General features: G+C 37.5%; 1 protein-coding gene across 2 annotated transcripts; it reads left to right on the top strand.

The window, feature by feature from the left end:
• Positions 1-10: 10 nt before the first annotated feature.
• On the top strand, positions 11-25764 carry EIF2S1 (eukaryotic translation initiation factor 2 subunit alpha). 2 transcript variants are annotated; one of them, XM_032180491.2, is made up of 8 exons: positions 11-398; positions 4682-4923; positions 15924-16003; positions 17918-18069; positions 21881-21987; positions 22821-22918; positions 23679-23822; positions 24537-25764. In XM_032180491.2, the coding sequence occupies exons 2-8, from the start codon at positions 4683-4685 to the stop codon at positions 24660-24662; spliced, it is 948 nt and encodes a 315-aa protein (XP_032036382.1). In that variant the 5' UTR covers positions 11-398; position 4682; the 3' UTR covers positions 24663-25764. The 2 variants fall into 2 exon arrangements, with proteins under 2 accessions (XP_032036382.1, XP_058285572.1); XM_058429589.1 differs by lacking the exon at positions 11-398 and adding an exon at positions 422-676.
• The last annotated feature ends 390 nt before the right edge of the window (positions 25765-26154 follow it).

The following is a 26154-nucleotide window of genomic DNA, read 5'->3' as shown; positions in this document are numbered from 1 at the left end:
TCCACCTTTCGTCTTTGGTCACAGCGCCATCTCATGGTTAGCTGAAACTTTGAAAGAGGATTCATTCTTCAGAGGCAAGGAATCAGAGTCCTATGTCTTTCTCGCGCCTTGAAGGTTACTTAGCTAAAGCTAAGATAGCAAGAAACAGTACTTTTCAGGTCCTTCCATGATCTACATTCGTCCTTGTTCTCGGAGGACCCAGACTCTATGGTTAATGATGAAGAGGGCCTCTATTCGTTCAGCGCTTGCGCAATGCGAGGAGGTTCCGCATGCGCGGTAGAGTGAGCGAAGCGCACGCTGAGGAGTATCGGCGGCCGGTGGGGGAGAAGCAAGTCTGGTCTCTGTGATTGAAGAAGGCGGCTCTGGGCTCCGGTGCGGGAATCACACACATACCTCAGGTGACTAATCCCAAGCTCGGTTTCTCCAGGAACTCACTTTGGTTTGTGTCCAGTGACATGGGTGTTCGAGAGCGGGTAGGCCCCGGGCTAACACCTCCCTTTCCCGTCCCTGCGCGGGAAGTGGCTGGACACCACCGCCACCACCCGCGCTGTCGTGGGCCTCCTCGCCGGCTCCGTGTAGGTCATCCTGTGTTCCAGAGGCATCGTTATTCGAGCAGAGGAATCTCGTGAAGGAAAGTGGGCCGAGTGGATTGTACAGTCTCTACAATATGCCGAAAGTGAGAATGCCATGACGATGGGGCGGCCTCGGGAGAACGCTGTGACACCGTAACTCTTAACCCCAGCTCAGGACGCTGAGCACTTTGCTTTTTCCAGGCCTGAGAATTCCATCTTTTCTTCCGCCCCAACAGTTCTACCAAAAATTTCCCCTGCTTCTCAGTGGAAACCAAACTGGACTCTTACCTGAGAAACCTGTGGGACGGGCACCGTGTTGGAAAGAGCGGGGTCCAAGTAGTTTTTCATCTGATGATTGAATGAGTCACCCCTTGAATCAAAACTAAATGAGACTTGAGTTTATTACTGTTACTATCAGTTTGTCGTATTTTGGCGACAATGAGAATAGAACTGTGTTAAGCATATGTTAGGTTAACTATGTTAGTTAAACATAACTAAAACCTAAGATAAGGAAATATTTTCGGGTTAAATACACAGTCATCCTGAGGTCTCTTTATCCCCAAAACTTAGGCTTTTTAAATTTTTATTAAGCAAAAAACATGGTTTCTTCGAGAAAAAGTGTAGCAGAGAATTCTTTATTTCCCCTCAATTGAGTTGTTATTCAAAGAACAATCTCTGTGTCAATAGTTTGGGGGTGACTTGTACAGAACTTTACTACCTATTCTTAGTTCATCTGGTGCCAAAAGATGTAGTTGTCTCATGCACAGTAATGTTTGTAGAGATTTGGTGATAACTTTCTTTTTCAACTATAATGATGAAATAAAAGCTTTACTTATGTAGCACTCCTATACCAAGAACTAGCATTCAGAGAGCATTCCTAATATGTATTAGATCCAAATTAGAATTATCACGAGAGTTGTCCCCATCACATAATATATTTTGGAAAGGAATGTGAACTTCTGTATCCATTATGGCAGTTTGACCATACACTGTTTTGAGAAAGAAGTCCTACCTGCCATTTGTCCTGCAAAATAACTGACTATGCAGGGTATTTGAAATTATCCTGGAATTTGGTTGATATATTTTGAAAGGTGGCTGCTACTTTTTACATCAGAACACATAAGAGTATTATAGCGTGTTGTGATATTGAGGTTCTGTGGGTTAAAGACACTCTGGATTTGATGTTGGATTACTTGAGTTTAGCTCCTGCGCTAGTACTTATTAAGCATTTGTTCTTAAGTATTATAATTTAGTATTTCTCTTCCTCCTTTTCCTATTCATTGCTTCACTGTGCCCTTTCATAGTACTTTATATTGTAATTATTTGCTTGCTAGTTTGTTTCCCACTCTATACTTAATTACTTAGATATGAGTCTTTTTTTTCTTTTTTTTTTTTTTTTGAGACGGAGTCTCTGTTGCCCAGGCTGGAGTGTAGTGGCACGATCTCAGCTCACTGTAGCCTCTTCCCCTGGGTTCAAGGGATTCTCCTGCCTCAGCCACTATAGTAGTGGGATTACAGGTGCCTGCCACCACACTCAGCTAATTTTTGTATTTTTAGTAGAAATGGGGTTTCACCATGTTGACCAGGCTGGCCTCGAACTCCTGGCCTCAAGTGATCCACCCTCTTCGGCCTCCCAAAGTGCTGGGATTACAGGTGTGAGCCACCGCGCCTGGCCTGGTAAGTCTTTCTTGTTGTATCATTAGTGCTTAGTACATAGTAGCTACTGAAAAAAAAAATTAACAAATTATTATATTACAAAATGGAAATACTTTCTTTTTCTTTTAATATTTTATGTTTGACTAGCACATTATGGTTTTCAAAATGTTTTTACGTATACATGTGATACCCTCAGTAAACCTGTGATGTACATGGCACAGATGAGAAACTACAGTTCAAAGGAGGTTATCTTTCCCAAGCAGCCACTTCTAGGAAGTAGCAGAGCAAGGACTGGAACACAAGGCTAGAGTTGTTCCCTGAGTTTACTATGTTAATTGCCTGATTTGACACTTCTTGAGGACCAAATAAAATAAGTCAGAATGCTGTGAAAAAGATAAAGAGGTGAAGTCACCTAGTGTGACTTCGATATTGCCGAATGATTTTTTTAAGTTAAAAAAAATTTATTAGCATTTCATTAGGCAATATGTTCAAAATTTGTCAACCAATGTGCAGTTTTTGTGGTATGGATTCTTTTTGTACTTAACTACTGTCTGTCTTTACTATGAATAACATACCATCAACAGTATTCGTTTACTTACCCTTTATGTTGCAAAGAGACTTGTGCCTCCTGAAGAAATAGTATTCATAGTCATATCCCTCCAGGATTCTCTTACATGATTGCCCATGTTTTTTAACCATCAAATTAAGCCTTGCTTCCCCTAAAAGCATCACCTTTACTATTTGGAGAAACTTGGTAAGTAAATGTGGTTTTCACCTGTTAAATGTCTTAAAACTGTTCCACACATTTCTGTAACATAGTTTATTTTGATGCCCAATTTGAAACTTTTTAGCTCTCAAATTTGAGAGCTTTACATACACATATTCAACAACAGTTTCCCCACCCCCATCCCCCGAAAAGCCCTGTTTAAAAACGAAACAACCAGTCAGCTGTTTCTTGGTGAGTAATTCTGGCCATTGAATGTCTACTTCTCTTTATTTGCTAAATCCCTATTTTGTAGGGATTTTGTATTCCCTACAAAGAAATACATCTCTGCTACTGTCATTAATATGGTGCTTTTTGTTGTTAAACAGATGAGTACTAATAGTTTGCGCTTATTGGTGTTATGTACTCTAGCACTGAATATATATATTAATGTTGCTTTTTAAGTAAAATATTTCTAATAATATATTTATGAATAGTTTTGAGAGAATATAGTCTTACTGATAAGAGGACAGACTCTGGATCCAGACTTCATGGATTCAAATCCTGACTCATCACCTGTTAGCAGTATGTAAAAGAACAAGTAACTTAACCTGTGCTTCACTTTTTTAATCTATAAAATGAGGAGAACTAGGGAGAAAGTTGTACTACAAGGAGATAGGCAGTGGCCAGATCATACAGGATTCTGTAGGTAGTGAAAAGATATGTAAGTCAGTAGGAAGCCACTGAGAAGATACAGGCAGGTGCCAATTAATAAGTTATTAAATGAATTTTCACAAGATTTTCTTAGGCCTTTAAGTTCTGTTACTACCCATGTTTTGAGCAGTGACAACAGTTAAGGTTAACAGAAAAACATGCAAATCATCAGCCATTAGTTTGAGAGCTTCCTTTTTTAAATATGCTTCTACCCAGGTTATGATTTCAGGCTTGTGGATCATAAAAGGAGTAGTGCTGAAAGTAGGTTGGGTGGATCAAAGGGAATAATTGTAAATATCTTTAATGCTTGGAGGTTAAGAGAAACTTGAACTTTGTAGTAATGGAGATTAAAGCTATTCTCAAGATTAGGTGTACCTATTCAATAAAAGAAAGGAATATTTGGGAGTATTTGGAATAAGAGAAGCTAGACATTGTGAATTCAAGGAAAAAGAATTATGAGAGGAGGATGCATTTTAGTTTATTTTGTGATTAAAATTTTTTTAGTTTTTGTTACTTTGACATGTGACACTAATTTTGGCTATAATAAATGACAGAATGTATCATTTGGTATATTGGTTAGGATTTAGGTAGAAAACTTTTTCTTTTATATAGTGAGTGGTAGCGTATAAAATGTTTGCTCACTTTAGCAAAGAGTAGCTTTAGTTTTCTGATTAGTTATAATAGTGATGCTTCCCATCATTTGATATGCCTTAAAGTAGTATTTTACTCTTGAGGTATTCCTTTGATCCTTAGGTCTTGGAGTACTTTATAGATGGTCATTATTTTTTATGATTCCTCTGAAACTAAAGGGAGAGAATCACCCAAGCATTACAAAAATTATTGAGCAAAATAAAAATTAAAGCTTGGTTCCTGAACATTAACTTTTCTGGTACCACTTAAGAAGTTTCAAAGGATGAGAAGACTAAGACTAATAACTATTTTTTTCTTCATCTTTTCTTTCAGTGGCAGGATGTGGAAATTGATTTTATTTTCACCTTAACTGAACACTTATTTAATTCTTTTGTTTAAATTGCAGAATGCCGGGTCTAAGTTGTAGATTTTATCAACACAAATTTCCTGAGGTGGAAGATGTAGTGATGGTGAATGTCAGATCCATTGCTGAAATGGGGGCTTATGTCAGCTTGCTGGAATACAACAACATTGAAGGCATGATTCTTCTTAGTGAATTATCCAGAAGGCGTATCCGTTCTATCAACAAACTCATCCGAATTGGCAGGAATGAGTGTGTGGTTGTCATTAGGGTGGACAAAGAAAAAGGTAAGTGAGAAAAATATCTATAATATAAATTTCAGACTTAAAATGGTTTATTTAAAAATACATTTTTTGTAAAATGCATGCTGCAGCTTAAAAAAAAAGGCTCCTTTTATACTTAAACTTTTTACATACAAAATTATTAGAAAAGGATGCCCATTAGCTATCTAAGCAAGATCTCTTAAGTTAGTAGTAGTTTAGTTAGTACATCCTAGGATTTTATGGATCAGATAACTTGAATTTTATTTCTAGTGTTTATCAGGATCTTGGTAATTGACTTATGGTAACCAAACTTAGAGACAGATAAGTAAACCAGAGTACTAGTTCATTTATATTGGTAGGCCTGAATATGTTGGATGCCTTTTTCTTGATTTAAAGCTAAAATAGTAATGAGATCATTGGGTAAGCATGAAAATGGGGCAAATGGATTTTAGGAATCTTTTATATAAGCTTTGAAAAAGCAATATACTATGTGTGTATATACACACCTGAAATCCAACATTGTGTATCTTGCTGGTAATTAGAATGTTTGCATCTACCAGATCCTGTGGTATCTTTCAGACAGTTTTGGATGAGCATTCATTTTTTACTTATTGGATGCCTTTTCTGGGCCCCATGTAAATCATCATCTTTGTGAATACTGTTTTTTTAAACATGGTATACAATACCATTACATAGGTTTTAGTTTCAGCCATCTTACTATAATTTGTTAGGTGTTAGTTTTAGGTCATTAGTTACCATCATGTCTGAAAGGCAGCATATCAGTCACCTTGATTCAGCTTATCCTTCTGAATCTCCTCAGCCGTCTAGTTTACTGATACTTTCTCACTTCTGCAAGTGATTAATTTTATACATACTGACATTTTAATTTTTTTTCTTATAGCCTTACATGATACATAGATTCTGAGGATGTCTTATGCCTTAGGTACTGACTGCTACTTAGCACATGGATCGTTTTAAATGTTTTGCTATGACTTAGCTATAGCCCCGCCCAAAATTATTAAACTACTTTGAGACTATTTGTTAAACTTAGGTAAGTCTTCACATCACTGTCCTAGTAGTACCTAAAGTAGTGTCTAATCTTGTACTTCCTTTTTTTTTTTTTTTTAAGAGTTGGGGTCTTGCTCTGTCACCCAGGCTACAGTGTAGTGGTGTGATCATAGGTCGCTGCAGCCTTGAACTCCTGTGTTCAAGTGTTCCTCAAGCAGTCCTCCCAAGTAGCTGGAACTACAGGCATGTGCCACCCTGCCCAGCTTTCTTGGTAGAGATGGAGTCTTGCTCTGTTGCCCAGGCTAGTCTTGAACTGGGCTCAAGTGATTCTCCTGCCTTGGCCTCACAAAGTACTGGGATTACAGGTGTGAGCCACTGTGCTCAGCCTTCTTTTTCTATTGTATAAAATATACACAAAAGGAGAAATCAAATATGTTTTTAGTTGCAATCAGAAAAAATATGGAATGGCATACTTGCTTACGTACAGTCGATACATATAAAGATATTTCCATAGCATTTGTTTGTATGGCATTAACTAAAACCAGGAAATGACCAAAATGGGGACTGGTTAAATAAATCAGTACAAATGCGTGCAATGCAATTTTATGCAGAATGAGATCTGAATATTCTGATATGGAAGATCTCCAGGACAGGATGAGAAAAAGAGCAAAGTGCAAAAGAGCCTGTAGAGAGGATTCATTTTGATACTAGAGAATTATGTCCTCCTAGACAAGCCTTTCAACATAAATGCCATAAACCCTGAACAAGTATGAAAAATAACTACCTAAAGACAATGAGAAGCAGCCAAAAGCAGGCCAAAATTGAAAATTTGAAGGTGAGTCGGCATTTATAAGAAAGGATATGTTTTCTGTTTTACACCTTTTTTGTTTTTTTTTTTGACCTAAGTACATGCTGAAGACAGCTTCAACTAGGCAGCTAAGGTTCTAGCAGAAAATTTATGGTCTTATTGGCTTTAGAACTGGAGGCGAGAGTTCTAGACAACCATAGTAGATGGAAACTGGTGGTAATAGTGGTGAGGGTTAGAGAAAGGAGGCGGCAGGCACAAAGGGAGATCCCCTAAGTCTGTATATAAATTCCCAAATCTCTTGTTTGTCCCTGAACTACTGAAACACAGGGTGGACTCCAAGTAGCCTAACTGGGAAAAAATCTGAACAGATTTCAGTTGCTTACCATCTGGGGAGACAGAGCTTATAGTTTTGAGTTCAGATTCTGACTGCCTGCTAAAACAAAAAATCTGTATTCTTTTTTTGGGATGGAGTCTTGCTCTGTCGCCAGGCTGGAGTGCGGTGGCACGATCTTGGCTCACTGAAACCTCCGACTCCCTGGTTCAAGCGATTCTCCTGCCTCAGCCTCCAGAGTAGCTGGGATTACAGGCACGCACCACCATGCCCAGCTAATTTTTGTATTTTTGGTAGAGACGGGGTTTCACCATGTTGGCCAGGATGGTCTTGATCTCCTGACCTTGTGATCCACCCGCCTGGGCCTCCCAAAGTGCTGGGATTACAGGTGTGAGCCACCACGCCCAGCCAAAATCTATTCTGAAGAGGAATATATGGGAATCCAGAGTCTTTGCCACAGGCCCAGGATACAATGCAAAATTGCTAACCATACAAATAAGTGGGAAAATATGACTCATACAGAAGAGAAAAGCAACCAATGGAGACTGACCGAGAGATGATTCAGATGTTGGGACTACCAGACATGGATTTTAAGACAGACATTATAACTACTCAAGCACATTAGGGAAATATGCTTGTAAGGAATGAACAAAGTGAAATCTCAGAGAAATTAGAAACTTCCAGAAAGAACCACAGTCAAGTGTCGCTTAATGACAGGAATACATTCTGAGATAACGTATCATTAGGCAATTTTGTTGTGCAAGCTTCATGGAGTGTACTTACACAAACCTAGATGTATAGCCTATTGCCTCTAAGCTACAAACCTGTACAGCCTGTTACTGTATTGAATACTGTTGGCAGTTGACACAATGGTATTTGTGTATCTAAACACAGAAAGGGTACAGTAAAAATACAGTAGAAAAGATAAAAAATAGTATACCTATGTAGGGCATGTACCATGAATGGAGCTTGCAGGACTGAAAGTGGCTCTGGGTGATTCAGTGAGTGAATGATGAGTAGGTGTGAAGGCCTAGGACATTACACTACTGTAGACTTTAGAAACACTGTACACTTAAGTGACACTAAATTTATAAAAACTAAATGCGCTACTTCACTAGGCAATAGGAATTTTGCAACTCCATTATAGTCTTATGGAACCGCCATTGTATATGCAGTTCAGTGTTGAACAAAATATCATTATGCAGTTGCATGACTTAAATATAAATTCTAAGGCCAGGCGCGGTGGCTCATGTCTGTAATCCTAGCACAGTACTTTGGGAGGCCAAGGCAGGCGGATCACTTGAGATCAGGAGTTCAAGACCAGCCTGGTCGACATGGCAAAAACCCATCTCTACCAAAAATACAAAAATTAGCCGGGTGTGGTGGCATGCACCTGTAATCCCAGCTACTCAGGAGTCTGAGGCAGGAGAATCGCTTGAACCAGGGAGGCAGAGGTTGCAGTGAGCTGAGGTCGTGCCACTGCACTCCAGCTTGGGCAAGAGTGAGACTCTTTATCTCAAAATATACATGTGTATATATATATATATATTCTAGAAATGAAAGAGGAGAGAGAACAGAAAATAGACTTGAAGAAATAATGGCTAAAAGTTTCCCTTATTTGTTGGAGAAAAACACAAATTTACAAATTGAAGAAGCTCCACAGCTCTTAAGCAGGATAAATGCTATTAAGATCATATCCAGGCACATCAGACTATTAACACTAAAGAAAAAAGGTAAAGAGAAAATCTTGAAAGTAGCCCGAGGAAAAGAACATACTACCTACAGAAGAACAGTGATACAAATTACTATGGTGTTCATACTAGAAATAATGGAGGCCAGAGCATTGAATGATATCTTTAAAGCACTCAAACCCAGAATTGTGTATCTAAAGGTAATATTCAACAATAGAGGACAAAATGAAGACATTTTTAGGTAAATAGAAACTAAAGACATGGCTGGGCGTGGTGGCTGACACCTGTAATCCCAACACTTTGGGAGGCCAAGGTGGGCACGTTGCCTGAACTCACAAATTCAAGACCAGCTGGGGCAACATGGCAAAACCTCATCTCTACAAAAAATACAAAAATTAGCTGGGCGTGGTGGTACGCCCTGTAGTCCCAGCTACTCAGGAGGCTGAGGTAGGGGGATGGTTTGAGCCCAGGAGGTGGAGACTGCAGTGAGCCAAGATTGCACCACTGCACTCCAGCCTGGGCGATAGAACCGGACCTTGTCTCAAAAAAAAAAAAAAAAAAAAAAAAGAGAGGTAAAGGAAGTTCTTTAAGCTGAAGAGATGTGATGACCTGACATGGAAAATACATAGGTAAATGTAAAAGACTATTTTTGCCCTTCTTAGTTTCTTTAAAAATATATTTTAACTATTTGTCTCATTTGTGCCCGTGGGATTGTAATCTACAGAGGTGACCCAGTGATGACACAGGCCAATGCCCTTGAAAGAAAACTTTTACTACTTACATTGCCTGAGAGAAGGGGGCCTGATGTGCCATGCAGGGCCACATGGGGAAGCACCAGTTTTAGTCAGGAGTCACAAGGAACTAGGAGAAAAAGTAGGTCAGAGCTTTTATTGGAGTTTCTGCAGGAAAAGCAAGGCAGAGCAGCGTAAACGGCTTGCAGTTGGCTAGTTTGAATGCTTTTGGCGGGCCTTGGGGCATAAGGACTGCCCTGCTTGTCTAATACCTGGCTCTTGACTTACAGCAGGGAGAATTTTGGCTTGGTGTGTGAGTTTATGGGCTCCAGATTGGCTGCTCTGCATAAGAAAGGCATGCTCCCAAGCAAGCCCTTTGCTGACTCCTCCCCACCTGACGGAGGGGCAGTCTCTCCACAAATGTCAGAGCCTCAAGAATACAGAAAATAAGAAAATATTTAGTTACTGCTAATAATATTAATAATAAAATATATAGTTAATACAGTTGGGTCTGTGATTAATGGATGCCAAATAGTTAAATATAGAAGCTAAGAAAACAATACTGTTTAAAGCAGACTTAGTACACTTGACAACTTAATCACAAAGGCCAGGAGGTGTGGGGTAAATAGATCTATATGATTCTTAACGATTCTTACATTTTATGTGCAGTAGTAAAATGGTTAAGGATGTATATTGTAAATTCTAGAACAACTATTAAAATAAGCCAGTTGCAGTGGTCTGTGCTTGTAGTCACAGCTGTTAGGGAGGCTGAGGTGGGAGAGTCACTTGAGGTCAGTAGTTCAAGACCAGCCTGGGCAACATAGTGAAACTATCTCTAGAAATAAGTAAAATACAAAGATACACTATTGTACAAGCCAAAGATATATTAAAATGGAATTCTAGAAAACATTAACCTAAAAGAAAACTCAAACAAAAACCAGAAAGAATAGAAAACAAATACCTAAAATGTAGGTATTCAGTTATGCAGTTAATCAATTATTCAGTTATTGATATAACTGAATTCATTTATATCAGTAATTAAATATAAATCAAGTAAATATTCCAGCTAAAAGACAGAGATTGTTAGGATGAATTAAAAAGCAAGACTCAACGATAATGCTGTCTACAAGAGATATACTTGGTTGAAAATAAATGGATATAAAACGATATGCTATGCAAACAATACCTTAAGGAGACAGTGTCTATTAATATTAGATAAAGTAGATTTAAAGACACAGTATTTTCAGATTTAAACAGGGATATTTTGTAATGATAAAGGGTCAATTTGTTAGAAGGAAAACAATAGTCATCACTGTGTATGTGCCTAATAATAGAGTTCAAAATATAAAGCAGAAATTGAAAAAATTCAAGAGAGAAATAGACAAATCTGTAATCATAGTTGGAAGTTTGAACAAGCTCTGAACAATTGGTGAAACAATTAGATCAATGAAGACCTTGACTTGTTTGATACTTAGAACACTGCACCCAGAAAAGGCAAAATACACATTATTTTCAAGTGTGCATGACATTCACCAAGATAGACAATAAGGTGAGCTATAATATTAATACAACTCTAAATAAATTTCAAAGGATTGGAATACAAATATGTTCTCTGATCACACTGGAACTAATTTTGAAATCAGTGTCATATCTTGGGAGAGAAGAGTTTGCAGTATTAAATAAGCCCTTCCAAATAATTCATATATTAAAGCCTTAGGGGAAAATTTATAGCTTTAATTACTTAGAAAAGAATAAATATCTAAAACAGTTACCTAGGATTTCGTTTTAGAGGATAAAAGAAGGGAAAGGTAAACTCAAAGTTGCCGAGACCAGCTCCGTCGGGGAGACCCTAACCCAGCAGCACTAGAGGAATTAAAGACACACACACAGAAATACAGAGGTGTGAAGTGGGAAATCAGGGGTCTCACAGCCTTCAGAGCTGAAAGCCCCAAACAGAGATTTACCCACATATTTATTAACAGCAAACCAGTCATTAGCATTGTTTCTATAGATACTAAATTAACTAAAAGTATCCCTTATGGGAAAGGAAGGGCTGAGCCGAATTAATTGCAGCAGGAACATGTCCTTAAGACACAGATCACTCATGCTTTTGTTTTTGGCTTAAGAATGCCTTTAAGCAGTTTTCTGCCCTGGGCGGGCCAGGTATTCCTTGCCCTCATTCCTGTAAACCCACAACCTTCCAGCTTGGGCATTAGGGCCAATATGGACATGTCGCAGTGCTGCAGAGATTTTGTTTATGGCCAGTCTTGGGGCCAGTTTATGGCCAGATTTTGGGGGGCTTGCTCCCAACACAAAGTAACTAGAAGAAAAGAAATAATAAGGATAAGATAATCGGTGAAATAGAGTACCAGAAAATCAGAGAACAGTATCAAAGTTAAAAACTTGTTTTTTGTTTTTTTAAAAAAGAGCAAAATTGGTAAACCCCTAGTTAGGCTGATGAAGAAAAGGAAAGAACACAAATTACCCATCTCTGGAATGAGAATGGGGCTATCCCTGCAGATGCTACAGACATTAAAAGGCTAATAAGGGAATATCATTACCAATTTTATGCCAATCATCTCAACAAATTAGGTGAAATTAGTGAATTCCTTGCAAAATTTTACTTACTGAAACTGACCAATATAAAATAGAAATTTCGAGTGTCCTATGTGTTAGAGAAATTGAATTTATTGTAAAAAATCTTTTCATCAAGAAAATTCGGTCCTGACCAGGCACAGTGGTTCATGTCTAATTCCAGCACTTTGGGAGGTTGAGGTGGGCAGATTGCTTGAGCCCAGGAGTTCAAGACCAGCCTGGAAACATGACGAAACCTCGTCTCTACAGAAAATAGAAAAATTACCCAGGCATGGTGTTGCGCACCTCTAGTCAGTTCCAGCTACTAGAGAAGCTGAGGTTGGAGGATTGCTTGAGCCCAGGAGAACAAGTCTGCAGTAAGCCAAGATCACACCACTACACACCAGCCTGGGTGACTAAGACCCTGTCTCAAAAAAAAGAAAACTCTAGGCCAGATGGTTAAATTGATGAGTTGTATCAGACATTTAAGGCAGAAATAATAGGAGTCATAATAAAATTTCAGAAAGTTAAGGAGGTAGGCCAGGCACGGTGGCTCACACTTGTAATTCCAGCAATTTCGGATGCTGAGACAGGAGGATCGCTTGAGGTCAGGAGTTCAAGACCAGCCTGGCAATATAGGGAGACCCCATCTCTATAAAAATTTTTAAAAATTAGCTGGGTGTGGTTGTGAGTACCTGTAAGGTAGTTCCAGCTACTTGGAAGGCTGAGGTGGGAGGACAGCTTGAGCCCAGGAGTTTGAGGCTGTAGTGAGCTGTGGTCACACTGCTGTACTACAGCCTGAGCAACAGAGCAAGACTGTGTCTCCCACAAAAAAAAAAAAAAAAAAAAGAGGAGGTGAGAACACTTCCGAAATACAGTCATGTGGTGCTTAATGACAAGGATACATTCTGAAAAATGTCTCATCATGCAAATATCATAGAGTATGCTGCTTACATAGACCTTGATAGTACAGCCCATACACACATGGGTTGTTTAGTATAGTCTATTATTCCTAGGCTACAAACCTGTACAGCATGTTACTATACTGATTAGGTAGTTGTAACACAATGGTAAATATTTGTGTACCTAAACACAGAAAAGGTACAGTAAAAATACAGTATTATAATCTTACAGCACTACTGCTATATATGCAATCCATTGTTTACTGAAATGTTATGTAGTGCATGACTAATTTTATGAGGCCATCATAACCCTGATAAGAAAACCCGACAAAGACATGTTTTTGTAAAAAAGCAAATTACTGACCAAATACGTGATTAGCATAAATAAAACAGTTGATAAAATATGTTTTTCAAATCCAACAATGTATAAAAAGGATAATAAAGCATGACCAAGTGGAGTGTATGGAATGCCAATTTGGTTTAACAGTCATAACTTTATGTTGGCTGGGCATGGTAGCTCAGGCCTATAATCTCAGCACTTTGGGAGGCCTAGATGGGAGGATCACTTGAGCCCAGGGGTTCGAGACCAGCCTGGGCAACATAGCAGGACCCCACCTCTTTTGTTGTTTCTCACTTCTTTTTATTTAAAAAAATTTTTTTTAAATTTATATGTGCTTTTATATGATCAGTTAATTAACAAAAGTACAAAGGCAGCTGATCAAAGAAAAAATTATCTTTTTAACAAATGGTGCTGGGACAACTGGATGTCCATATGCCAAAAAGAACCTCAATTCAAACACCTCACCTTATACAAAAGTTAGCTTAAAATGAATCATAGATGTAAATGTAAAATGTAGACTTCTAAGTACCTCTAGAAGAAAACAGGAGTCTTTCTGACCTTGGATTAGGCAAAGATTTCTTAGATAGCACACTAAAAGCGTTATCCATGAAAGGAAAAATTGATCAATTGGACCTTATCAAAATTAAGAACTTATGTTCTTTAAAGACACTATAAAGAGAATAAAAAGACAAACCAGCATATTTTAAAAACTCCTGAACAACCTAAAAGATCCTGTATCTAGGCTGGGAGCAGTGGCTCACGCCTGTTATCCCAGCACTTTGGGAGGCCGAGGTGGGCAGATCATGAGGTCGGGAGATCGAGACCATCCTGGCCAACATGGTGAAACCCCATCTCTACTAAAATACAAAAAATTAGCGGACGTGGTGGTGCGTGCCTGTAGTCCCAGCTACTCAAGAGGCTGAGGCAGGAGAATCACTTGAACCCGGGAGGCAGAGGTTGCAGTGAGCGGAGATTGCGCCACTGTACTCTAGCCTGGTGACAGAGCGAGACTCCATCTCAAAACAAAAAACAAAAAAAAACCTGTATCTAAACCATCAATTTTTAAAGGAGCGAAAGTTTTGAATAGACACTTTGCCAGAGAAGATAATTGGATAGCAAATATGCACATGAAAAGATGTTGAACATCATTAGTCATTAGGAAAATGCAAATTAAAACCACGGTGAGATGCCACTGCACAATCAATAGATTGACTTTTTAAAAATCAATTGAGAGACATGGAGCAGTTCTAACTGCTCCACATTGCTTGTGGGAATGCAGAGTGCCACATTCACTTTGGGAAAGTTTGGCAGTTAAAATTAATATGTGCTTAATATATAACCCAGCTGTGCCATTTCTAGGAAAATTTATGTTCACAAAGAAACTTGTATCCAGTTTTTAGTGGCTTCAGGGGTGATGGAACTTGATTTTGGTGGTGGTTAAATGACTGTTTTTTTTAAAACACAAAGAACTTAACACTAAAAGTGAATTTTGCTATATGTAAGTCATAGCATTTTTAATGAAGAAGAATTCTCAGAATCTGAAATAAAATCAGTGTATATGAACAGAATATAGGAGGAAAACTATAACCATTTTAATAGATGTGAAAGCATTTGACAAAATTTGTCACCCATTCATAATAAGTCAGCAAACAAGAACTAAAAGGGAATTTGCTAATCTGATAAAGAGTGTCTAGAAAAACGCCACAGACATGCTGTCCTCCAGTATTGAGCACAAGACATTCACCCTCACCACTGTTACTCAGCATTGTACTGGAAGTCATTGCCAGGCACAGGTTTGTAGGTTTCAGCCATTTTTGGCTATTTGACGTTGACAAGTTACTTAACCTCTCGTGGGTTTTAGTTTCTTCAGGTTAAAAATAGTGGGAGGCTGTGGGAAAGAGGGTGATAATCTACCATGCAGGATTGTTGTGAGGGTTCAAGGAGATGTTTAAGCACCTAACATAGTTACTTGTATATGGTAGTCATACAGTAGATTAGATAGTTTTAATTTGTTCAGTGTGTGTGTGTGTGTGTGTGTGTGTGTGTATGTGTGTACTGTGACGATAGCCTCTTAAACTAAATGAACATCTTAGTGAATTCCTATTCTGGAGAAGGAAAAGGAAGAAATAGGGGAAAGATAGGCATTTGACTAGCTTTCATTTGGATAATTGAAAATTATTAGTTCTCTCCAGTAAGGTAATGGAGAATATATAATTACCTGATAATAAAAGTTTATTTCTGAAAACAATTCAGAATCTCTCATCTTGTACAGATTGAGTATCCCTTATCCCCAAATCCAAAATGCTCCAAAATCTGAAACTTTTTGAGCACCAGCATGACACTCAAAGAAAATGTTCATTGGAGCATTTCAGATTTTGGATTTTCAGATTCGGGATGCTCTAACTAGTAAATACATTGCAAATATTCCAAAATCTGAAATCCAAAACACTTCTGGTCCCAAGCATTTCTGATGAGGGATACTCAGCCTTGTAATACTTACGCAGTATTTTGTTGATATGATTTTAGTAGAAAATAATCATAAGTATGCCAATCAAACACTTAATTTGGTCTTCAAAGCTGGTTACAATAGTACAGTGGTACCTGGACAGAGATAATTTTTTCACAATTTTTTTGTACAGGATATATTGATTTGTCAAAAAGAAGAGTTTCTCCAGAGGAAGCAATCAAATGTGAAGACAAATTCACAAAATCCAAAACTGTAAGTTGATCTTTGAGTCAAATTAGTCCACTATCTGTGTGTTTAATAAATAATTTGAAATCTTAATTTCATACTGCTACTATCTTAAAGTATTGCTTATGATCTGATATTCTTAAATTAGTACTAGAAGTGTTTTGAAGCCATTTTAGGTTAAATTAACTGTGGGTGACTTCAGCTGGTTTAACTTGTTTCCAATTGGAATGCCTCTAAAATACGGGGTTTTTTTGTTTGTTTGTTCAAATAGAAATGAGGTCTTGCTATTTTGTCCAGGTTGGTCTCAGACCCTGAGCTTCAAGTGATCCTTGAACCTCAGCCCCCCAAAGTGCTGGGATTACAGAAGTGAGCCAATGCACTTGGCCAAAATACAGTTCTTGATTTTCAACCCTGTTCTGGGATAAGGGTAACAGAGACAAGCAGCTGTTATATGTTAAGAGTGAACAGGGGTTTATAAAATGTCTGTGAATCCAGGAAAGCAGGGCAGAGGCCTGTTACTAGTTTTGGTTTTTTTTCCCCCTCCACTGGCGTGTTAGGATTATTTCTTTTTACTTTCTTATTTTTGCTGTTACTTCCTACTTGTCATCCACAGTAAGCACCAGCAAAGCAAAGATAGCCATTTAATTTCTTCACATTTCTTCTGTCAGTATTTCTCTTTTCTCAGGTTCTGTTTAAGTTATCCTTCATCCTCTACATCCTCAGTTCTGTGTGTGTGTGTGTGTGTGTGTGTGTGTGTGTGTGTGTGTGTGACAAAGTCTTGCCCAGACTGGAGTGCAGTGGCACAATCTCAGCTTACTGCAACCACCTCCTCCTGGGCTCAAGCGATCCCTTCGCCTCTGCCTCCTGGAATGTTTGAGATTACAGGCGTGAGCCAGTGTGCCCAGCCTATCCTCAGTTCTTAGTGGTACTGTTTGTATTGCTTCTGTTTTCTTTGCCCTTCTCTGGTGTCCTTTTCTGCCATGAGTGTTTCTGTCCTCAAGATAAAATATCAAAAAAAAAAAATTTCAATGAAGAGATTTTAAAAAATCTTGCTTAATCCCAGTAAGAGAGAAAATAAAGATCTAAAAGCCATCAGTTACCCAAATCATTTCCTTTGTTTTACTGATGTATTTACAGTTATGCAGTGTGGTTTACACATTTGAAAACACTGTCAGTAAAATATCTTCTTAATAAACTCTAGGACCTTACCACTTAGAATGTAGTCTCTAAACTAGCAGCATTGACATCACCTGACTGTTTTTTAGAAATACAGACTCTCAGGTCCCACTAACTTTTGAGAAGCACTTTTCTGGGAAAATTCCATATTTTTTTGTCTCCTTAGGATATTGTTAAAATGAGTGTGTTAATAGAGCTTATCGAGATATTGAAATGGAAGAGTTATTCAGTGTCAGTACCTTTTCTCACTCAATTTTTATGTGTAACTATGATGAAGACCTTAATACTTTTTATCTACACCCTATGTTAATTTTAGGAGGTAAGAAAAAGTTTGGCAGGTGGGTAAGATGACAGCAAAAAAAAAAAAAAAATCGTGATTCTGTCCTCATGGAGTAATAATAACAACTTGTATTTGTATAACTGTTTTCCATTTATAGTGTGTGGTTTCTATATATTTGATCTATGCGAGCACTCTCTGTAGTAAGGAGAGATACTAGTTTCTTCTTTTCCCAGGGGAGGAAACAAGTTCAGAGATACTGTGTTATTGTCAAGACTTGACCCAGGTCTTAGGACCCTAAATTGTATACTATCTCTACTTTTTATACCCACTTAAAGTGAGTATTTCCCTATGGAGAAAGAACTTGCATGGAGATCTTTTATTGTTAAGGAATTATTGTAGTCAAATTATGTTATTTACTAAAATGTAAAAATATTTTTTATAGATCTCTTATCTTTGAATTGTTGAGCTTTTCATTTTATTTCTAGGTTTATAGCATTCTTCGTCATGTTGCCGAGGTGTTAGAATACACCAAGGATGAGCAGCTGGAAAGCCTATTCCAGAGGACTGCCTGGGTCTTTGATGACAAGTACAAGAGACCTGGATATGGTGCCTATGATGCATTTAAGCATGCAGTCTCGTAAGAATACCTTCTTGACTCTCTTCTACCTTGATATCAAAACTCTTGGCATGATATTTAACAGCATAGCATCCATGTATAAAATACTTGCCAAATTTAGATTAAAATATTCTGTATTGGCCAATAAATGGGCCAATCCTATATGGTCAAGTCTGTGTAGTTTTATATATCATAGTTATGTAGATTCATAAACCATATGGTTTATCTCACACATTTTCCTTTCCTAGTTATTGTCCTAAGTGGCTATAGGACTAAAGAGCATGTCTCACCAAAAACTATAACCTCTTGTTTTCTCTACCTCTTTTGACTCTCTTTTGACTTTCAGCCCACACCACTTTAGCCAGTCTTCCATGTAGCCTTAGCCTGGGCCTTACTATCACCAGGATTTGCTGTGCCACTAAAATCTTTAATTCACACTTTCTGTTCTTTTGCCCCTGCCTCCTATTCATGTAGCTCCCAGTTGGTCCTTTTATTTGTCATCTTAATTCTGTATGTTATGCTCTGATTCCAAACCTTTCTTCTCCCTGTCTTTTCGCCATTTCCTGCCTTCTCTTTCTTATCCAACATAGGCACACCATGATCCATCATTTCAACGACTTTCTTGCCATTATTGTGAGCTTTTGCCTTGTTTTTCCTTCTGATACATCCAGCCTTGGATCGATGTTCCTGCCATCTCTGTACTTGTAGACTGCTGGGTGCTGCTAGGAAAAATCACAGTCTTGCAGGTTGGTCCACTGCATATTCATGGTCTCCAACCTCAGCTGTTCCACATTCTCTCTGCTCCTGGTCAGTTCTTCTATAATGGCTATTTTAGAGCTTTTCCACGTTCTTCCTCAGAAAACCACTCTATCCCTGTTCCCTGCCTCTTGGCTGGTATGCTCACTACCTGTTTTATTTTATAAAGAAAATAGAAACCATTGCACAAGAACTACTTTTCCACTGTCTCAGCAAACTTACATATCTCCGTCCCACCTGTTATTTCTTCCTATGTTGCTGTCACTGGAATTTGTGTCCTAATTGCTCTCAAACTAGTCTTGCCACCTATGCCCAGCTGCTGCTCAGAGATCTCTATCAGTTACTTTTTCTCTTGGGTCACCTTTCCCTTTATTGGTTTTGCTCCATCAGCATAAAAATATCTATAGTTTCTTCCATTTATACTATAAAACACACTTCTCAACTTTTCCTGTACTTTCTCTTGGAGCAAACACTGCGTCCTCTGCTTTTAACAGCCACACTTGGCTGTGTGTGGTGGCTCATGCCTGTAATCCCAGCACTATGGGAGGCTGAGGTGGGAGGATTGCTTGAAGCCAGGAGTTGGAGACCATCCTGGGCAGCATAGCAAGACCGCCATCTCTAAAAAAAACAAAATTAAAAGTAGCCAGGTGTAGTAGCATGTGCCTGTAGTCCCAGCAACTTGGGAGGCTGAGGCAGGAGGATCACTTGAGTCCAGTGGTTTGAGGTTTCTGTGAGCTATGATTTGTGATTGCACCATTGCACTCTAGCCTGGATGACAGAGTGAGACCTTGTCTCTTAAAAAAAAAAAAAAAAGCCACACTCTTTCAGTTCTGTACACTTGCTGTCTCTTTACCTCCCACTCCTTCCTAAATGTTAAGGGTTAGAGGGGGGAAAAAAAGAGAATGAGTAGGACCCAGTACCATTAAGAGTCCCCCAGAAAGCCAACTCTTCTGGGGTTCCAAATCCCTTCAAGTTTATTCTCATGTGACTTTTTTGGGGGGGGGGTATATCACGTGGTAGAAAAGGTGGGAATAGTAATAATGATAACTAACATTTATATAATTCTAACAACAACCTATGGTATAAATGCTGTTGTTATCCTTTTCTTACAGTTGAAGAAATTGAAGCTGAGATAATTTGTTCAAGGTCACACAGCTAACAAATCATAGAGCCAGGCAGTATTCAAACACATGCATTCTGGCTCCATCCAGAGTTTGCACTATTAGCTATTAAACACAACTTTATATTTCTGTCCTGCAGTCCTCAGTACATTTCTTAACTTGTCTCAACTGTCATCATCTGGCCTCTTTAGTTACCTGTTTAACTTCTAGCTCCAGCAACCCCTTGTTACCACTAAGGCTTGGCATGTGTTATTCCCTTTTCCTTAGCACTCTTTTCTTGCTTCATTCATGTGGATACTGTCCAGATTTAACTAATGCTAGTTCTTTGCATTTTAATTACATAAAATTTCTGACATAGTTGGAAACAATGTTTTACCTTTCCAGACCTATTTTCCTCACTTATCAGTGATAACCACTATTCTGAAATTATTATGTGTCAATATCATTTGTTTTTATTGTTTTACTACATATATGTGTCTATAATCATTTTTTATTTAAAATGTAACCTATTGTATCTTTTTGTAGCTTGCATTTTTACATATAAGGCTATTATTAAGCAAGATTCCCCCACATTGATAGATGTATACTTAATCCATATTAATCTCTATATAGTATTTCATTGTGGGAATATGCTTTATCTGTTCCTCTATTAAGAGTTGTTTAGGTAATTTTCCCTTTTGTCCCATTTGTCAAACAGGGCTGTTATGAATAGTGTATGTGTCTCTATATGTAGTTGTTTGAGAGTTTCTAATATATATGCCTAGGAGTGGAATTGTTGGGTCATAGGATTGATTGTGTATCTTTAAAATGACTATGTTTCACCAAATTATTCTTTAAATTGATTCTACAATTTATATTCCCTTTAGCATTTGTGTAAGTATTCCTGTTTCCCCTCATCCTCGCCACAATTTGGTATATATCTGATTTTTTTTCTCCTTTTTCTAGTCTAATGAATTCACAGTAGTATCTTTTGATTTGCATACTCCTGATTGTTGGAGAGGTCAACAGCTTCTCATGTTTATTGACCATTTGTATTTCTTCTATGAAACATCTGTTCACCTCATTTGCCCATTTTCTGTTTGTCATCTTGTTTCTTAGACATTTATGTTGGTTGTCTTCTCGTTACTTTATGTTAGCTGAGTAAAAGTTCCCTCCACCCAAATTCTCTTGCCTTTTATTCCCAGTAAGACCCCTTGCTTATTAAGCCTGATGCTTGCTCATGCTATTCCTTTTTTATATGACATAACTTTCTTTTTTTCTTTTTAATAGAGATGGAGGTCTTGCTGTGTTGCCTAGACTGGTCTATGAACTCCTGGTCTCCAGTGATCCTCCTGCCTCAGCCTCCCAAAGTGCTGGGATTACAGGCATGAGGCACTGGTGCCCAGCCTTATGTATCATAACTTTTTTACAATAGTTCTACGTTTACTTTTTACAGTGCTACTCCTCTTTTAGTCTTTATTTCACATTTTCATTTGCTCACTCATTCAACAAACATGCCAGTTAGTAAGACCCTGGTCCCTGTCCTGTGGCATTTAGGAGGGTCAGATGAAATGCTACTTTTTGCACGAAGCCCTTCCTGACCTCATTAACTGGAAGTAATAGCTTTCTGTCCTGATGCGCACAGATGTACTGTTAAATTTAAAAATTTTTCCATGTTTTTTTCTATTCAATCTAGATTATAAACTCCTTGAGCCAGGGACAGCTAATTGCATGGAAGTAATCAATTATAGTAGAATATCAGATGTATTAGGCATTAAATTGCTTGTTTTAGATCACTAAAATTTTGATTTCACTAATAATCAGTTGGGGTGTAAGTGCAAAGCTAAGATTTGAATTCTAATTGTGACACTAAAGCCTGTGCTTAACTATTATATGCATTGTTCCATGGTGTTTGGTTTCAAATTTATCAGTAATATAACCTTGACCTTTTGTTATTTATTCATGTTTTTGACCAGAGACCCATCTATTTTGGATAGTTTAGATTTGAATGAAGATGAACGGGAAGTACTCATTAATAATATTAATAGGCGCTTGACCCCACAGGCTGTCAAAATTCGAGCAGGTAAATGATTTTTTAAATGATTTTTACAATATTTTGCATGCATCAAAAAAGCTATTAAATAATGAGACTTACCAAAGAATATGTTGCTACATCAACATCTATAAATTTTTCTAAATGTTTATTTTTTATAACAAAAGCTTAAGAAATTATTTTGGCTTCTGAATCATAAAATTTATATATTGACACAAGTAGAAACAGTCTTGTGAGTTCAGCTAACCTAAAGGTAGCCCATTTTTTAAAAAGAGGGGTTTGATTGTTTTGTTTTAGTGCATACTGTAAAATATTCCAAATTTTTACAAAGATGGGACATACCATGCAGAATTTTCTCCAACTAGCCTTTTCCACCCGGTGTATCATAGGTACCCTTCCATTGCAGAACATAGGAATCTTTCTCATTCTTTTTTATGCTGGGTAATGTTTCATAGAACAGATAAATCTTAACATAAACCAGTCCCCTCTTGATGAACATTTAGGTTGTGCCAGTTTTCTCACAGTTACAAAAAAAAAAAGGTACAAATTAGCACCCTTATGTTATACATACTTACCCATTTATACAAATGTTCTTCAAGACAGATTCCTAAAAGTAGAATTTCTGAGTCAAAGGGTAATGCAAATTCTAAACCGTTTTAGATAAGTTGCAGTTATTGTTATATTCCATCTTTACCACACTCCACCTTACCTCCATTTTATAAATAAGGAATTGCAGTATAGAGAGGTTGGATTCAGGATAAGTATTTGAATACTAGTATATCTGCCACATGTTTGATTTCCTTTAAACTTTCAAATATTTTTTGCATTTTTTGGTATCAACTTTTGAATTTTTGTAATTGTAGATATTGAAGTGGCTTGTTATGGTTATGAAGGCATTGATGCTGTAAAAGAAGCCCTAAGAGCAGGTTTGAATTGTTCTACAGAAAACATGCCCATTAAGGTGAGTCGTCAGTTGTCTCCCTCCCTGCTGAAATGCTCACCTAAACCAAATAGGATCTTTGATCTTTGTTTCGATTTTTTTAATCACATTTCATAACAAAAATGAGTTTTTTACTCTTAAAATTGAGCAGTGGTTCTTGGTAATATTTCTAGATGTTTGTGATTTATGTTTAGGCTTTTTTGGTTTTTACTGTTACTATCACAGTGGATGGAGATTCCTATTGGTAGAAAGCCAGCGATGCCAAACCTCCTTTACAATAAAGAGTTGCTGTGCCCAAAATACTGATAGCAGTTTAAAAAAGAGTAACACTTTCTTCCATCTGAACACATACAAATTTTATGAGGTTTGATCAGAATCTTTCATTAGTGATAAAATTAACTGGATGGCTGTAACTCAGAATGTCGTAGAAGGATTCTTCCATCAGTTTAGTTCAGAGACAAATTATCCATTATACTGATGATAATTGCAGTTAATTTAGCCACCAAAAATACACAGAAATGATCATTCTTTCTATTCAGTATTGCAGTGGACTGTTTATATACTGCATTAGATCCCTGTATTGATTTGCTTTTGCTACATTAACAAATCACCCCAAAACATAATTGCCAATTCTGTAGGACCCTAAATTACTGTCTGTAGAATTGGCAATTACATTTTGGGGTGATTTGTTAATACAGCAGATTAATAAAATCTCAAGCATCCTAATAGTTGTGGGTTCTGTAGGTACATTCATAATTGAATTTTTGTCTTTCTCTTTTAGATTAATCTAATAGCTCCTCCTCGGTATGTAATGACTACGACAACCCTGGAGAGAACAGAAGGCCTTTCTGTCCTCAGTCAAGCTATGGCTGTTATCAAAGAAAAGATTGAGGAAAAGAGGGGTGTGTTCAATGTTCAAATGGAGGTGAGATCAATAGATTCATTTTTAATAATGACTCAGGAGGTTCCTAAAAGGAGTTCTTGTAGGTAAATAAGAGCTATCAGCCTTGGAATGTCATATCGTAGGATGGTCTTTCAGGCCTTTGATCACTAATGGTGTTAGGGGTCACCCCCTGCCCCCAGCCAGGGGCAAGAGAATAAACAATATAAATGAGAAGTTTTTTTATGGTTTGAATTTGGATGTGGCGTGTCTAAAATTTGATCTCAGAATTGGAAAAAAAAAAAAAAAAAACAGTTGTCTCCTGTCTTTTCCTTGTCCAAGAAGAAAGAAACGTGTGTGTGTATGTGTGTGTTATGGTTCCTTCTATGGAAAGGATTAGTAAGCTAGTAAGTAGTAGTTTGAGCCTGGAAGACGGGTTTTTTTAACAGGACATCTATTTGTGATCTTGAAAGATACAGCCACTGGGGTTATTTCATGTTTTCAGTTTTAGCTTATAAAAATGACAGAAAATAATTTTCCATTTTAATACATAAATCCTTTTTCTATACTATGCTCATAAGTTTCACCTATTATTTATGTAATGGAATTTATTAGTGATAAGTCACTCAAAAGTGAACAGATATGACAGAGTTGTTAGAAAAGTGTTAAAGAGAGAAAACATTAGGCAGTAATAGTATTGAAATTAAATTTGTATAGTATTTACTACTTCAGTTTGAAATTATACCTCTGCTTCCACAGCCCAAAGTGGTCACAGATACAGATGAGACTGAACTTGCGAGGCAGATGGAGAGGCTTGAAAGAGAAAATGCCGAAGTGGATGGAGATGATGATGCAGAAGAAATGGAAGCCAAAGCTGAAGATTAACTTTGTGGGAAACAGAGTCCAATTTAAGGAACACAGAGCAGCCCTTCCTGGCTGTAAATCCTAGACTTGAAAGTTTTCCAGTATTGAAAACTTCAAAGCTGAATATTTTTTATTTCTAAGTATTTAAATGTTCTAACAGATCAGAACATGAAATGCCCTCCTAAATATCAGCTGTTGTCACACAGTAGCTCCAATACTTTGAGCATTTTTAAGGGAGTGGCCTCATTTCACTAGAGACAAATCTTTAAGAATAGTCCTAAAATTGGGCTTGTAATTTCCATTTCTGATGTCTCCAGATTGGCACCCCTTTCTAGTTCAATGCCTCACGAGATTTACCAGGGGCATCCAAGGCAAACAATCCCAATCTTTCTATATAAAATGTATTCAAGCAAACATCAAATAAATTTCTGGGATATTTAACTATAGGCTTCTTCCTTCTTGTCATCAGTTAAAAGCATTTTGAATACTAAGACCCTCATTCTTTTATCTTTATTTTAGTCTTGATGTGGAACTGTAGGAGCAGGTGAATAAAGGATCTCTATAACAGATCCTTTCAAAAGAAGAGTTTAGAGAAAATAAATTTAACTTTAACCACAGTGAAAGTTGACCCTTAGCGGGACAAAGCCTTAAAATGCAATGAAAGAATTAGATTGGTTCTGTGCCTTTTATCTATTTGAGATTGATGACAACTTGTGTGAGAGAATTTATCACACCACGTCCTTATTGGTATAGTAAGCTACTTGCCTTGAGTTTATAATTCAGGGTGGTAAAGTATGTTTTTAAAATTTAAGAAGCAGCTGCATTTTTTATTTAGTTGGAGTATCACCCAATTTTTGATTTTTATTCCTATTAAAATATCCACTAGGTGCCACCTAGAGCTCCAGTTCTTTATAACAAAACAGGGATCTGTTTGAACACTTACTGTTGTTGTTGTGTTTTTTTTTTTTAACATGTTTCCATCATTTCTGTCTTAAGAACTAATTTGTACATAATAAGTTTCATAGGTAACATATTATCTGAAGTTACAGCTACAGTAGTCAGGTGTAGAAAATCTTGAGTTGCTTTGGTCTGCTTGTCTTCATAAATTTATTCTCTTACAATACTTGAGGTACCAGTTGTATTTAATTTTATTCATTATCCCTAGATAGCTATTAAGATACTTAGATTAGACCTAACCCACTATAGTCAATCCAAGACTAGACTACTCAATATTAAAGGGTCTGGAAAATAGAAGAGTGTGTTGGGCAGATAGTTTGTACCATTTATGAAGGTTTGTTCCTTTGTTAAATTTAGCAGCCTGTACTAGCTTTTGAAATCCAGAAGTTTTAACTTCCACTGGCTGGTTTCTGAGAGAGTGCCATGATTGCTAGCCAGCATTCCACATTGGGAATATGTAGAGGAGAACCTGGATGTACTTAAGAGTGGCACATAATTTTCACTTCTGTCTGTTGAGGCATCAAAAAAACCAGTTTAGAAAGCTAGCAACATGAAG

The sequence above is a fragment of the Hylobates moloch genome, unplaced genomic scaffold, assembly GCF_009828535.3.
Source record: "Hylobates moloch isolate HMO894 unplaced genomic scaffold, HMol_V3 SCAFFOLD_16, whole genome shotgun sequence".
Lineage (NCBI taxonomy): Eukaryota > Metazoa > Chordata > Mammalia > Primates > Hylobatidae > Hylobates > Hylobates moloch.
Note: the sequence above shows the minus strand (reverse complement) of the source record. Positions and strands in the feature narration are given on the sequence as shown.

Bases quoted from the DNA above. Each gene is read 5' to 3' on its own strand.
- EIF2S1 (XM_032180491.2), top strand. From the start codon at position 4,683: ATGCCGGGTCTAAGTTGTAGATTTTATCAACACAAATTTCCTGAGGTG. The intron at 4,924-15,923 runs GTAAGTGAGAAA...TTTTTTGTACAG, and splicing joins TAGGGTGGACAAAGAAAAAG to GATATATTGATTTGTCAAAA. The intron at 22,919-23,678 runs GTGAGTCGTCAG...TTTCTCTTTTAG, and splicing joins CAGAAAACATGCCCATTAAG to ATTAATCTAATAGCTCCTCC.